This window comes from Ciona intestinalis, chromosome 2, assembly GCF_000224145.3.
Source record: "Ciona intestinalis chromosome 2, KH, whole genome shotgun sequence".
Taxonomy (NCBI): domain Eukaryota; kingdom Metazoa; phylum Chordata; class Ascidiacea; order Phlebobranchia; family Cionidae; genus Ciona; species Ciona intestinalis.
Genome location: NC_020167.2, coordinates 3,436,656 through 3,450,497, shown reverse-complemented (window position 1 = coordinate 3,450,497; position 13,842 = coordinate 3,436,656). Strand labels below are relative to the sequence as shown.

General features: G+C 37.1%; 3 protein-coding genes and 1 long non-coding RNA gene across 8 annotated transcripts in view; 1 reads left to right on the top strand and 3 right to left on the bottom strand.

Moving 5' to 3' along the window:
* Positions 1-35: 35 nt before the first annotated feature.
* LOC108951020 (sialin-like) lies at positions 36-2,826 on the bottom strand. Its single transcript, XM_018817484.2, has 10 exons — positions 2,719-2,826; positions 2,195-2,440; positions 1,860-2,093; positions 1,596-1,770; positions 1,401-1,537; positions 1,168-1,326; positions 914-1,030; positions 710-833; positions 293-426; positions 36-232 (listed from the first exon to the last, which is right to left on the bottom strand). The coding sequence occupies exons 1-10, from the start codon at positions 2,749-2,751 to the stop codon at positions 59-61; spliced, it is 1,533 nt and encodes a 510-aa protein (XP_018673029.2). The 5' UTR covers positions 2,752-2,826; the 3' UTR covers positions 36-58.
* Positions 2,827-3,033: 207 nt separating this feature from the next.
* LOC100184427 (glutamate--cysteine ligase catalytic subunit-like) lies at positions 3,034-10,036 on the bottom strand. 2 transcript variants are annotated; one of them, XM_018817480.2, is made up of 16 exons: positions 9,576-10,035; positions 9,359-9,519; positions 8,836-8,948; positions 8,634-8,783; positions 8,216-8,281; positions 7,895-8,011; positions 7,686-7,744; positions 6,827-7,032; positions 6,088-6,194; positions 5,808-5,929; positions 5,271-5,383; positions 4,819-5,016; positions 4,565-4,676; positions 4,093-4,169; positions 3,533-3,650; positions 3,034-3,257 (listed from the first exon to the last, which is right to left on the bottom strand). In XM_018817480.2, exons 2-16 carry the CDS (start codon positions 9,509-9,511, stop codon positions 3,058-3,060), a joined length of 1,911 nt encoding a protein of 636 aa, XP_018673025.1. In that variant the 5' UTR covers positions 9,512-9,519; positions 9,576-10,035; the 3' UTR covers positions 3,034-3,057. The 2 variants fall into 2 exon arrangements, with proteins under 2 accessions (XP_018673025.1, XP_026696290.1); XM_026840489.1 differs by lacking the exon at positions 8,216-8,281 and having other exon boundaries at positions 9,576-10,036.
* On the top strand, positions 8,458-13,793 carry LOC113475770. The gene is made up of 2 exons (XR_003397543.1): positions 8,458-8,491; positions 13,734-13,793. It is a non-coding gene; the product is annotated as an uncharacterized LOC113475770 (long non-coding RNA).
* LOC100186827 (probable phospholipid-transporting ATPase IA) overlaps positions 10,978-13,842 on the bottom strand; it is a 36,380-nt gene continuing 33,515 nt past the window's right edge. For 2 of the 4 annotated variants that reach the window (XM_009859327.3, XM_026840485.1), the window contains 5 exons: positions 13,410-13,471; positions 13,298-13,354; positions 12,797-12,993; positions 12,197-12,298; positions 10,978-11,717 (listed from right to left, as the gene is read on the bottom strand). In XM_009859327.3, the coding sequence (XP_009857629.1) occupies positions 11,492-11,717; positions 12,197-12,298; positions 12,797-12,993; positions 13,298-13,354; positions 13,410-13,471 (644 nt within the window). In that variant the 3' untranslated portion in view covers positions 10,978-11,491. Of the gene's footprint in view, positions 11,718-12,032; positions 12,116-12,142; positions 12,299-12,796; positions 12,994-13,297; positions 13,355-13,409; positions 13,472-13,842 lie in introns of all 4 variants that reach the window. The other 2 variants (XM_026840486.1, XM_026840487.1) reach the window with 2 other exon arrangements.

The window sequence follows — 13,842 nt, the reverse complement described above, 5'->3', positions numbered from 1 at the left end:
ACATATGAGCTGTCATAATGGCATTGAGATGTGTGTATATATATATAACATATTTATTTCATATATCTTGTGTCTTTTCAAGGAAGGTTAATTCTTGTTCACTGCCCGCTTTTTCTTCTTGCGATTTTGCCCATGGCTGCAATTCACATGTCCCGAACCAAAGAAATACTAATAGACCGAATGCAGATATTGCAGAAGTCACATAAAACATGGTTTTCCAGTACGGGAGCGACTGTTTAAATAGGAAATGTTAGAACATCGCAGAACTTATCAATATAGCATAGTAACTTACCCCATCTCCAAGCATAACTCCTACTATCTGCGTCGCAAACAACATCACAAAGCAGGTCATAACGTTCGATATAGAATACAAGATTCCTGAATACGAAGGTGCCATATCAACGAGCGCAACGCGGTACCCGGCATCTGTTATCAAAGATACGATGGTTTATTGAAGATACTGCCATGTTTGATAACTGACTCTCGAAATATGAGCTTTAATTAAGTTGGGTAAGATATAGCCCAAGTTTTTATTCTTTTTTTCCCGTGCTATTTAATAATATAAAAGGAGTATTCACGCAATTCAATAACCGTGGCCACGCGACTCTAAAAGAGCGAGCTAGTTGTTCAAAACAAAATTCGGAAATACAAATATGTAGGTTTGACTGTTATCCCGCATCCTACCCAACAGTATACTGTGTATACGTACAATTGCATCCCACGAACATGTATGACGTACACAGCAACACGATGGCAAAAGTATGGTTGCAACCAAATGAAGGCAAAATTAGAAACGACAAGACTGTTCCGCCCATTCCAATAGTTGTAAACACCTGCAACATTTTTTTTTGCATTTTTCATTACCACCAAGTTAAAACGCAATTCCCGTTCTAAATTTTTTTTAAAAATATACCTTTCGAAGTAAAGTCTTCCGTATTTTTGTCTTCATTAAGATAAAGTCGGAGAGAAAACCACTCGCTAGTAGACTGAACACATTTAGTCCGTATGGCAGTGACGATAAAATCCCAACCTGAGATATGAAAAGTAATCAGACTTATTGCTTATTCTTTAAACGATGTTATAGTTAAGCACGTTCGTTGCAGAGATCAAGGTTTAAACTTTCTCTGTGTGCATGATTATACACCAAATTACAAGCGCTTTACTTACATTTTCGATGCTGAAACCTAACACCTTGGCAATATATTGCGGAACCCAGCTGTGTGTAATTGCCATGGTCCAGTTTTCAGCTAAATGAGGCACGACAGTCGACCAGTACGGCCTAGACGTCAGCATCTTACGCCATGGTACAGTTTTAAAACTGGCTTTCTGGGAACAAGTTTCCGTGTCATATAAAGGCAACTCTACATTGTCGATTACATATTTAATGTTTTCTAATGTACCTTTCCGTCTGTCGACGCGGCATCCGAAAGGCTTTCCGTTATGTAACTTAATTCCTGTTTTGAAATTCTCGGATGTTTTAGGGGAGTGTCGTGAATTAATAGAAACCAAGCAATCGACCACAAGCATCCGATACCACCTATGAAACCAGTTTGTTTTTAAATTGCAATCTTTTAAACATTCTGTAGCGTAATCACCTGCCACATAAAACGTGCACTCCCATCCAAAATACGAGATGATAAGACCGGCAAAAGTAAACGCCACTACGTTCCCAGATGCTACTCCAGTAAAGCTCAAAGCAAAATGACGAGTATTTTCACACGGGGGAGACCAAATCCCAATCGACTGCATGATTGTTGGCAGAGTGACTCCCTGTATACAGTATCGTGTATTCGTGTATAAAACCAGTATAATATGCATGTTGTTTTACTTTTATTACAATAGTGACATTTCATTCTAACCTGGAGTAGACCCATTGTTATTCTCAAAGCTACTAGCAAACTGAAGCTTAGACGAGCTGCCAATGGTACGAAGAAGGTTAATATTGCAGAAAGTAAAGATGCCACACCAAGTGTGATTCTGATTCCAAATTGCTGAGCAAGCCAAGCGCCTGGGAAGGTAGAGACGGTGTAGCCATACCAATAACACGACAGTAGTAAACCTTGTTTTACCAATGACCAATCAAACTCGCCTTCCTGATGCAAAACACAAATTTTATAAAGCAACAAGCAAAAATCTGTATCTTCAAGTAAAAATGTGCAACTATAAATGCTCTATATTTTCACACAATACGTACTTGATATTGTGAAACAGGTTCATTAGTTGTGGAGTTTGTTTGGTACTGAGGGCATACAACAGCAGAAGGTATTAAACTCTCCGTTTCGTTTTGTTTGTCTCCGCTAACAGACGAATTGCTTACACCAACCATAGAGATTATGGCAATATTTAATGAATTCCTCAACAAATAAAGGTTAACTGAACCCAGAGCTGCCATAATCGTGACAACATACCGAGCTTTGATGTAGCAGCCAGGCGTCGGCTCCTAAAAAAATAGAGCATAAATTAAAGTTGAGGAAGACACTCAAGCACATATCCTAGAGTATTTTCATAAAAATTCAAAGTGGTGGAGGATGATAAACGATATCTTTTAATATTGCCAGTATTCGGCAAATTGCAGTAACCTATTCAAATTAACCGGCTGTGCTACTTCCTTATGTAAACTTTAGATACAAATTCGTTTTTTTTAATAGGATTCAGCCAGCTTTCGAAATGCAACTACACAATGATATTTCAGTAAAATAAAATTCTTAAATAATTTACCTCTTTCAAACGAATTGTTTTCTGGTTGGCCATACTGTTACTTGTTCTGCACCATTTGATTAAATAAAACACAATGGAACGACCGCAACTGCATACAATCTAGATTCTAGATTCTTGATAAAGTACCGGGTACATTCGCTATACGCAATTTCCTTTTGTTTGGGTAACGGTTTATCGCAGATGTTGATTAATATTTTTATAACAGTGTTGTAAGAAGAGAAGTCAAAACATAACACCATAGGAAACAATTCACAATTGTTAATTTCAACACAGAGCAATAAAGAGAAGAATAATCGATGGAACAAGCTATGGGTAACAGGAGACTCGCTTTACCATTGTCTAACGTTGCGGGGGATATAAATTAATAGATGGTAGAATGTTAGAATACAAAAGTTTTTCTTGGGTTTCGCCTTTTTCGATTTTATCACAAGTTCTAAGTAGATCATACTCGATTAATTGAGAAACAACAGAATCTTGTTTGTAATCTGGGTGGGTCCGAACGAAATGTCGTTTCCACTGAGCTGATGTGAGGCACTCACCTATAGGTAAAGACAGATTAAATCTTTACATTTAGTTTCTATACACCTACTATAGATATAGTAAGGTATAGGGAGGTAATGAGGACACCTTTTTGTTCTGTTTATTTTGTCCCATTTGGTAGTAAACAAAGAACATTTGAAAGAATTATAAAACCATATCCTCACGATTGCCATAGAGTGTGGTCAATTGTTTAAATAATGATCATAAAGTATGGGGTACTATGGGCTATAGGTGACCCATCTTACCCCACAGTAATATATAGGCAACTACTTACCACACGCACGTTTACTGATCAGTTCAAAGTAACGTTCAATCACATTTCTTGCTTCTTTTTCAATTCCTGTTTCGTCCAAGTATTCACGAAGTAGTGATATAACACCTGTGAACTCTCCCTTCACAAAAAATGATCATCATTTTTAAAAATCACCCACAAAGTTACTCATCCTATGGGTAGTAACTTGTAAGCGGGCATTAAATTTTTGAAACCAAACTTCCGTTTTACAACCGCGGTTGTTTGCCCGGCGCACGCGAAAAAACATAAGTTAGATATATTCATCACAGTATAAGTCTAACAAAATTGTAAGCTCAGTTAAAACGTGTAATATACAGTAGGGTGGGGGAAGGTGGGACACCTTTTACCTCTGTTTTCTCGTCCCATTTAGCAGTTAACAATGAACAATCAAACATTTATAAATCTATATCTTCACGCCTCCCATAGACCGTTGTTAATTATTTAAAACACGATCAGGATATCTGGATATTATGTGCTAAAGTGTCCCATCTCCCCCCACCCTACTATATACAGAGACAGTGTACATGCTAAACATTTTATACCTTTCCGTTTATAATATGGTCGATTGTCATCCCATTGCAATCGTCATCGCTTCTGCCAATTCGTAGGGAACCGAATTCTAAAGTTAAACAGGTGCATATAAAGTTTAAAGAGTTTCTGTATATAGTCATGTCGTCCAATAGTATTACAAAAAAATGATAAAGCTGTCAACTGCTGTCAATGGATAAAGGATGATAGTACTAATTCGTGGTACCACCCAAAAAACTCATATGTTTTTATTTTGGAAATAATGGGCAATATGTGCGGAATGGTCATGTCTTCTCCCACTCTTACTGTATAACTAAATATTCTTGTAGGAGAGATACTTGTTTATTAGGTGTAAGGCTCACAAACTTTATCCATTCAGTTTTTTGTTTCTACAATTTGAATTTAGCTATACCGTGGTCCCCTCACACAAAAAAGTCGTTCTACTAAAAAAAACTTTTGTTAAAAATCCCTTCAATCTAAAAACACCTGCTATCTTTTTTTGAACATTCCCTTCGTTGTTTCTGAAATTTGTATTAAAACAAAATAACTCTGTCAGTACAGCGTTGTTCTTTTGTGCTTTGTCCATGTCTCGGAGAACCTGTAACAAATATAAAAATATATTTGCCTAAAATGTATATTGCTCCGCGACTGTAACGCCTAATAATATATCTATAGTTTCTAAAGAAAATTTATTCACACAAAACGTGTCAACTAAACCATTTACGTGACACAAAACTCACATGCGACATCGGAATTGTAAAATCAAGTTTTTTGGCCAAAGTGACTTTTATCAACAGAACAACGAACACAACATAAGCTGCACTCTCAAAGTCAGTCAGTTGTCCGTCCATTGGTCGGAATTCTACTCTCCAACCAACGTCTTTGCCAGGAGGTGGGGGTTTGAACCTCAATGTTTGCCAGCATGTAGATTGTATGTTCTTTAATATGTAAAACACACTTTAGATGGAGGTAGAAGCGAATGATTCTGACTTATTTATCCTTGCAAGGTGACACAACTACAGTCGTTATAGCAAGTTAGCAAGAGCCATGACAAACTACTATAATATGTACACAGATACTGCATGGTGTATACTATATATTTCTTTGCAAATGTCCTGAACCTCTTATCTTTAAACTTGTTTATTTCTGACCTTCGCTACAGTAACCGAAGCGAAAAATATATATTTTTTACCTCAAAATGATCAGCGTCGGTTGCGTCTTCGATATTGATTCGTCCTGAATATAAATTCAACGGGTCCCTAATCCATAAGTGAGCAATATGATTTGCAAGGCCTTCTTCAACACCTATGTATGTAGAAATAAAGGGAAAATCTTACACGTTTCATACATCCGTGCACAGCCGCCGTATTTTCTATACATTTGCCACTTTATATAGTAAGGTGGAGAAAGATGGGACACATTTCGTTCTATTTTATCATCCCATTTGGTAGTAAACAAAGGATATTCAAATAAATATTAAACCATATGCTCACCACTCCCATATAGACTGTCGTTAGCTGTTTAAAACACGATAAGGATACTTGGACACTACGTGCTAAATGTGTCCAATCTTTCCCCGCCCTACTATAACTTGGCGCCCCGGAACCATTTCCCTACTCCCAACACTTAACGTTTAACGGTACCCTTTAAACAATAGGTTGCGCGGAAATGTACTCCTTGCACATGTGACAAACGATCACTGGTTTAAAAATCTGTTACTCATTCTCACCTGCTTCTAAAAGAGTATTCTTGGCATCTTCGTTTATTTTGGTGTCAACGTCATTTAGGTATAGATACTGTCCTGACAAATATAATTGCACATGACCAAAGCGAGATTGCAGAATTGATGATCTAAAACAAACGAAAGCTGTTAAAGCTTTGTGCTTACGTATCGAGTATGTTATTTCCTAATTGTACTCAAAAACAAATTGAGTAGACCATATAAAATACGTGTAGCCCATGGTGTATTATTTATACGCATGCTTGTATCGTATATTTATTTTGTTTACCTTTCTGCAACAGTTCGATCGTCTACACTCGCGGAAATAACGTTCCAGCGAGTGTCGATATCTGTGATGTATCCTTTGTAAAACGGAGACGCTGCGCTAAGTGCACACTGAAACAAAACGTAAATGGTAAGACTATAAAATGGGAAACAATAGACTAACCCGATGCAAAACTCATTTAAATGCTTGCAGTTTTGCAAATTCTATTCCGTGTGGGTATGATTTTATAAGAGGTATAATAGGGTGGGGGAAGATGGGACACCTTCAGCACATAATATCTAAATAACCTGATTGTGTTTTAAACAATTAGCAGTCTATAGGAGTCGTGAGGATACAGTTTCATAATTCTTCAAACGTTCTTTGTTTACTACCAAATGGGACGAGAAAAAAAAATTAAAAGGTGTCCCATCTTCCCCTACCCTACTATATATGCTATTTCGATCCATTTTACTTAGCCATTTGAAAAAAGTCTACTTTAAACCGCTTGTAATGTTTTCATTCTCTTTCCTCTTTCCATTTGGCCCGGAGTCCAAAAAGCGTTATTAAATTGTTTAAAACATGATCAGCAGGAAATAGCAGATTTAGGTGCTAAGGGAATATATGCCATCGTACCGCACATCAGTACTATACATTCCAATCGAAGCATAATACATCAATATATAGCTAATTGATTTTGTTCTTTATCGTGGTCGTTTGTGTTTTAAATAAACTTGTGTTTTGTATCAGCGTAAAACATATATACCATGATGGGACACCAAGGCACCAACTGATCATAAATTAGTTTGGCTTGATTCAAATCTTTCGCTTGTACTGTGCACTGTAAACATGCTTGGGCCATTCCAAAGCCCATTGCATCCATATATACATGGTCAGGCATAGCGGCTGTGTTGGACTCTAAGTCTTGAAATACTTCGACGAACGGACACTTTGTATTTGTGTCTTTAAAAACTGCCAAATGATAAGTTCAGTTACTGACACCGTAGTTAGCACGCCTGATTCTATTAAAAATACTTAGTTAAAACTGATGCTAACATAGTGAGTGTATATAGTAGGGTGGGGGAAGATGGGACACCTTTAGCACAAAATATCCAGATATCTTAAACGTGTTTTAAACAATTAATAACGGATTATGGGAGTCATCAGGATTTAGTTTTATAATTTTTTAAATGTTCATTGTTTACTACTAAATGGGACGAGAAAATAGAGTTAAAAAGTCCCATCTTCCCTCATCCTACTGTATATATGTGTGTCCTTGGGATAGACACTTGCTGCTTAAATCCAGTGTTCTCCTATGGGTTGAATTTCCAGCAAAACACACATCACGTGTTCTCGTAATCAGGCACGAGGTGGGAGAAACAGGACACAAGTATTGGAAAAACTTTCTTTACTTCGCCACGCGAGAACAAATAAGTTTCGTTCATTCAGTCAATAATATTTAAAACCACTGCTTTAATGTGTGAGGTTAAACGTTTGGTAGAGTTCCCTCTTATTTAGCTTTGTATGCTACTGTTGTTATTTGTAAATCAATGTAAGCGATAATCGCAAAATTATTCTTTTATTGTTTCCACTCAGAAAAAAAGCAACTTCACAAGTGTTCTTACTTGGAATATTGATTTCCACTTTAGAGCCTCTTCGTTCTCTTATATTTCGGGTCAAAAACCTAAAATACATTTGGTATATTATTGAAGTGTTAGTGGTTCTTATTCTTCCTTTCCGTGAATGTGGTAAGGAAGCATGGGGTAACGCGCTAGCAGTTTCATTCAGCATTCACTTACTCATTCTTGTGCATTAGAAAATGTAGTCGACTTACGGGAATCTTGGGTGACGAGTGATGCCACAGTCTGGAAAATAAACAGACTTGGATGCAGGACTTAAAATTGGGCGTGGCACGCATTCGGGCGGACCAATGAAGTCATTGCAACCAATTCTGCAGGAACAGTTTTATAATTTTAAAAATATTTAAAATTAAAATAACCCTTTGCGGACGGTAACGCAGTAGTTATAGGGCGCTTGTGTAAGAATAGATAAATGAAATATGAAATATAGGTTTGCTGTTACCGTTAACCTATGACTTCTGGTTACAGGTAGGCGCGCTAACCACTGCGCCACGGCGGCGTAATTTGTTATTTACCTTGGGGAGCCTGTAAGAGATAATAACATTTCGCTTGGCTTCAATAGCGCTTTCACTTGTCCTCGCCTATAAATCAATGGGCAATAAATAAGAAAATAGCTGGAATTTTTTTCAGAAATTGCATTGTTTTTACAAAAAACGTTAGTAATAACTTTAGGTCACAATTGAGTATCTCTATCCCTATATAGTAGGGTGGGAGAAGACGGGCACCTTTAGCACGCTGCAGTATCCAAATTTCCTGATCGTGTTTTAAACAATTAACAACGGTCCATGGGAGTCTTAAGGATAAGGTTTTAAAATTTCTTGAATGTTTACTTGTTTACTACATAATGTGACGAGAAATAGAGTGAAAAGTTGTCCCCTATATGTTCCCGAATCCTACTATATGTTTTTTCGTTGGTATGTCAATTTAATTTACCTGAATCTCATGTTCGCTTCTACGGTTGCCAGGTGCTCCAAACTACCCTGATAAGGCTTGGCAGGACAGCTCTCTATACTGAAACGGGAATACTCTGGGCTCCAATGAGAACCCCATCTCTCATCTGGACCGCGCGAAACTTGGTGGCTGCTACGATAAAGTCACAATTAACATTTCATTAATTTACGCTCTTTTTTTATACTTCGTTTCTACGTCGTTGTATTTTTCTTGCAAGACGGCGAGAATCTTTTCAGCCCCCAAACTCACACTTGCTCTTTTCTCTTTCTCATCGAAATGAACAACCGAATACTCCATCTATATTTATGAAAAGAAAAATGTTTATCTTCGAGTGACGGGACTGGGGCTATAACACTGTCGCCATGCTGTATGTTTTTTAAACAGAATGCGGTATACACACATACTTTAGACCAGAGATCCCATATAACGATGTTTGTACACTAACTCTAGTATAGATACAACTCCAACGCTATATAGCGGATTAAATATCCTACTGTATATAAAACGACACTATTGGTTAATATAGGGTACCCACATTTAGGTATTCTGCCTATGTGTTCTGTCTATGTTATATACCCAAAGGAATACCTCTGCTATTTATGTATTATATCGACTGGCTAAATTGATATATATATATACATATCTTTTTTCGCCAAACACGCGTAAAGTTGTTCTATAATAAGATCAGTTTTTCCCAAAAATCTTACCTCGTCTCCCCATTTAAAAGCATCGTTGTTTCGTTCCCGAGCGTTTCGGTAGATATTTAGAAATTGTAGGATACCGTGACTTTTAACATGTTCGATATGAGGTCTTATCTCATTAAATGGCAGCGGTTCACCCTCGTACTCTAAGAATCCCATTACTATAGCTGGAAATAAACTCAAAATACCAAACAGCAACAAATGTATGTTACCACAAATATACCTGTTTTGTAAAGCTGCGGGATGTAAGATCAGATGCTGCGAACGGATACGCAGGAAACTGGTCACCAGTATTTATGCATAACATTTGTTAAACGGTGTGTCGTGTTACTTGCTGTTGGGCCCATAGCCGCCGGGCCATACAGATTCCTTTTTCGTCGAATTTTTTTTATTTGTTTGGCAGAAATTTCCGCATATCTTCGCTCGCTGTTCTCCAATCCTAAAAAGGTTTAAACACTGTATGAGCAATCTAAAAATAGCGAATATATAGAATAGCCAACATAACTGGTAAAATTAATACAAGGTTCGGAAACCAAGTAAACTTTCACATAAGAGATGGTATTCTCGGCCCCCACTAAACCAGTTGGACGCGGAAACTATTGGTTGTTTTTCACGTTTAGTCGGCCGACTAAGTTTCTGTGCTTTACTTATTACAAAAGTTGGTATACCAACTAAAATTTTGGTATCGGAAAAAGCAAAATCGAATTTAGGCGGCGATTAGATTAGCCGTTTGCCGAGAAGGCCATCTAGAGTTATAGGCCTAGTAAAACCATAGTATACTGAAGTGATAGTACGCTAACGAGACCACGTGACCAATTTTCACGCATGAACCGACGGTTACACCTCGCCCGACAGTTCAGTCAGACAAGGCAGTATTAAATGCAAGGCAGAGTCCGTATTTAAGCATTATTATAGGTTTATATACGGAAAAGGATCACGAAAATTATTGTATAGTGTACAGCAGGGGTTCCCAACCTTTTTTCTCTTATTACCCATTTCTGTCCAGATCAAAGTCACATTACCCAAAATCTAATTTTAAAAAACTGTCATCCTAAGTCTGAACAGGATTTATGTGGTACGCGCTTTGTAGAAGAGGCGTTTTATGCTTGGAGCAATCCAGGCGGGCGTAATCAGCTGGTTCGAGGCGTCAGTAACGTGAGCAATCTGACCAATCAGCTTCAAGGATTGGCTAGCTTAAATTTATGGCGGCGTGGCGGCGACAGTTATAGCACGAGTGTTCCATTTCACAAATCACTGCCCCTTTGGAGTTACCAGATATGTAACTTTGTGGTTGATTATTTTATCTATTTTTAACAAACCGTTGTTTGGCACACAAGAGAGCATAGCTATAATGAATGGGCAAGTTCCAGTTAAAAAAATAACGTAGATCTGTAATTACCCAATCTACAACTCTGGGACCGTGTGTTGAACTGTAAAGTGAAACTAGATACGGTAATTATGCAATATTGGATGTCAATATTAATTGTGACTAACAATAATGTTGCAATAGTGACCAATTGTGAATTGTATCATTTGTAACTCAACTCGTTATGTAATAACTTACTGCCTAGGATTAATATCTGAATATTATAATAAACGTGATTTTGTGTACAATCATAATTCACTTCAGCATACTATGGTGTAATAGTGTAACAATGTCAATTTATTTATCACATGGATAACTTTATCCTTGACAACAACAATTTTGAAACCAAAACGAAAAGTAAAAATAAATCTGTACAACAAAAGCAAGCACAGTAAACTGCTTAATATCGAATAACAGAAATAAAAAAGTGAAACAGTAACAGTCGCCAAAACAACGCATGTGTAATGTTTCATATGAATATAGGATGTTTGCACTTTTTGCCCAACAAAAAATTTTACGTAAAAGAAAATTATGGTTTTTCAACCTTTTAGTGTAAGTTGTAATAGAATACAAGTTTTTTATTTGCTTGGAAACGATAGGATAACAAATATATATGTCTAATATAGCGGAGAAGGTAATACGTTAGTTTATTGTATGCACACAAATTTAAATATAGGTTAAACATATGAGGTGAGAAAAACAATTGGCCCATCTTTTCTGCATTCTACCTAGCGTAAAAAGTAATAAAATTAAAAGGCAACAAATAAATATTTTTAGCTGCCGCGCTCATTTGACGTGTTGTATTGTCGGATTAGTTGCGACTGAGACACCACACCTCCCTCTTCCTGGGAAAACGCATACCCGTGATTTGCATCTTGCAGCGATCTCAGTGAAGAGCTGCGATCCCTATCCTCCTGGAGTTGAAGATCAGAGCCAGTTCGACTTCCGTTTCTTCCCATTCCAAACATGTTCCGCAGAAGATGAGCTCGTTCGGACAAGCTGAAGATACCAAGAACAAGTTATTGCTTCAGTTATTTAAGGTTATTATGGTTATTCGTTACTGCAATTAGTAAGAAGCTAGCTCAGCTAAATCACTACAGAAAGGCCAAGTGATGTTAAATGAGTGAGGTAAGGAACTGATTCACACACGCAACATTCATGCCTAACTAATCGCGCACAAGTATTCATGATTGCTAGAAATTACAAAACTTAACACAAACACCAAAATTAAGGAGCATTCAAGGCACTGAAGGGAAGTAACCATCACCAAACCACCCGATTGGAAGTGCATGAAAATTAAGCGTGGAATCTCACCCGACAGTTAACTGGCTGCCTTAAACATCTCGTATGCATCTAAAATCCCGAACTTTAGGCCTTCACCCCTCGGTTGTTGGTATCTGAATTTCCACACACACACAACTTACAAAACAATAGAAAATGTGGCTTAACACAAACGCCGGTATTGAAGACCACGTAACCTTTGTCGTGCACCATCAAGGATGGTCTTTTGAGGATCAATGTGTTCCACTTCCAGCTCCTGTACTCTCTCAACCACAGATTTCTGGAATCGACGACGAAATCTGTTTGTGCAGTAAAGGAAATTATATTTTGTCCCAAAGTAGTGAAGTTTTAAGATCTAGATTAGGTGTATTTTTAGCCTTTAGAATATTTTTAACAGTGACATTAGGTGAACAAGCACAAATAGTTATAAAGTAGCATGGCCTAGTCCAGGAAAAACAATATGGGAAATGAGTTTTATTCAAGAACCAATAATTAACGATCCTATTTCCACAACTAGAGTGGGAGCAGTGTAACAGATGACAGCAGTTTTCCAATATCCATATATAAAATAAAGACAGAATGAATATTTTTAACCAAACAAGGTGTAGGAAGACAAACGAAGATGTTATCACAATTGACGTTTTGATGCTTTTTGATTATATGCGAGTAAGATCCCTGTCAGAGGACCTGAGATTTAGGTCAGATTTGGCCCATTACCCCAACGCCCAGTAAGTTTTATTTAAGTCGTTTTGCTGCTGTACAAAGATAAACAAGCGGCATTTCTTTATTTTACTCACACTTTCCATAAAAGATCCCTGAACAGGACCATGGGAGGTACGAGGATTAGGCCGAGCCAGAAGACAGGACTCGCCATCACGTTGTCTGCTTGTCCCAACATCTCTGATCCGAGAGGAAGAATGGAGAAGATGTGGGAGTAAATGCCAAAGAAGATAAGCCAGATTGCGAAACTTCCCCATACAGCTATGTGGGTTAACTAAAACAACAACGAATATTCTATACATGATCACAAGAAACAACATTCTTGTTTTTCTATGGAAAAAATACTTTTTTCTCGTACACCAATTTTTATACACTAATTTTCTTAATTATTTTTATAAAAAAAACTATATATACACATAGTATTACTTTATAATACCTTAAAAAGGGCATAGTTATTGCTGTAACAACAAAAAAATAAAAATTTGTTCAACTAAAAGGTAATGATCACAAGTTCAAAATCTTTGGTTAAAATGTCTGTCATAAGTGTCATCAAATAATCAATGCAAAATAATACTCACAATTGTCCAAGTTCCCGATTCCAACCCAGCTTTTAGGCAAACGGTTATCACAGTGAACTAAAAAATGAAACATTCATAAAAAATCAAAATAAAAAATATAAGAACAACTTACTGTGTAGACAAAGTTTCCTAAGAATAAATAACCGCCTGTCTTTCCCGACGAAAACGCAATTTCTGGAAATAAAAATTACTTGTTAGTAAAATTTAGTTTTGCCTGGTCTTAAGTATGAGTTGAGCTTGACAAAATTGTAACTAAGAGTTTACCAGATGGAAACTTAAAAATAAAGTTGTTTAAGTGTCAATTGTTGTCCACATCTGATAAAACACGTTTGATTCTTTCTTTTTCTACAGGATAATTGCATGTATAGTACTACGGGGAAAGGCGGGACACCTTTAGCGCATAATATCTAAATATCTTCGAATTTTAAACATGGAGGTTGTGAGGATCCGGTTTTACAACTCTTTGAATGTTCTTTGTTCACTACCAAATGGGACGGAAAAATAGAATGAAAAGGTGTCCCATCTTTCATCTTCCCCCTCCTACT

Coding starts and splice junctions, on each gene's coding strand:
- LOC108951020 (XM_018817484.2), bottom strand. CDS start 2,751: ATGGCCAACCAGAAAACAATTCGTTTGAAAGAG. Junction 834..913: donor GGAAGACTTTACTTCGAAAG/GTATATTTTTAA, acceptor AAAATGTTGCAG/GTGTTTACAACTATTGGAAT. Junction 233..292: donor GAGTTATGCTTGGAGATGGG/GTAAGTTACTAT, acceptor CTATTTAAACAG/TCGCTCCCGTACTGGAAAAC.
- LOC100184427 (XM_018817480.2), bottom strand. CDS start 9,511: ATGGGATTCTTAGAGTACGAGGGTGAACCGCTGCCATTTAATGAGATA. Junction 8,282..8,633: donor GAAGCGAACATGAGATTCAG/GTAAATTAAATT, acceptor ATTGATTTATAG/GCGAGGACAAGTGAAAGCGC. Junction 4,677..4,818: donor TTACAATTCCGATGTCGCAT/GTGAGTTTTGTG, acceptor TATTTGTTACAG/GTTCTCCGAGACATGGACAA.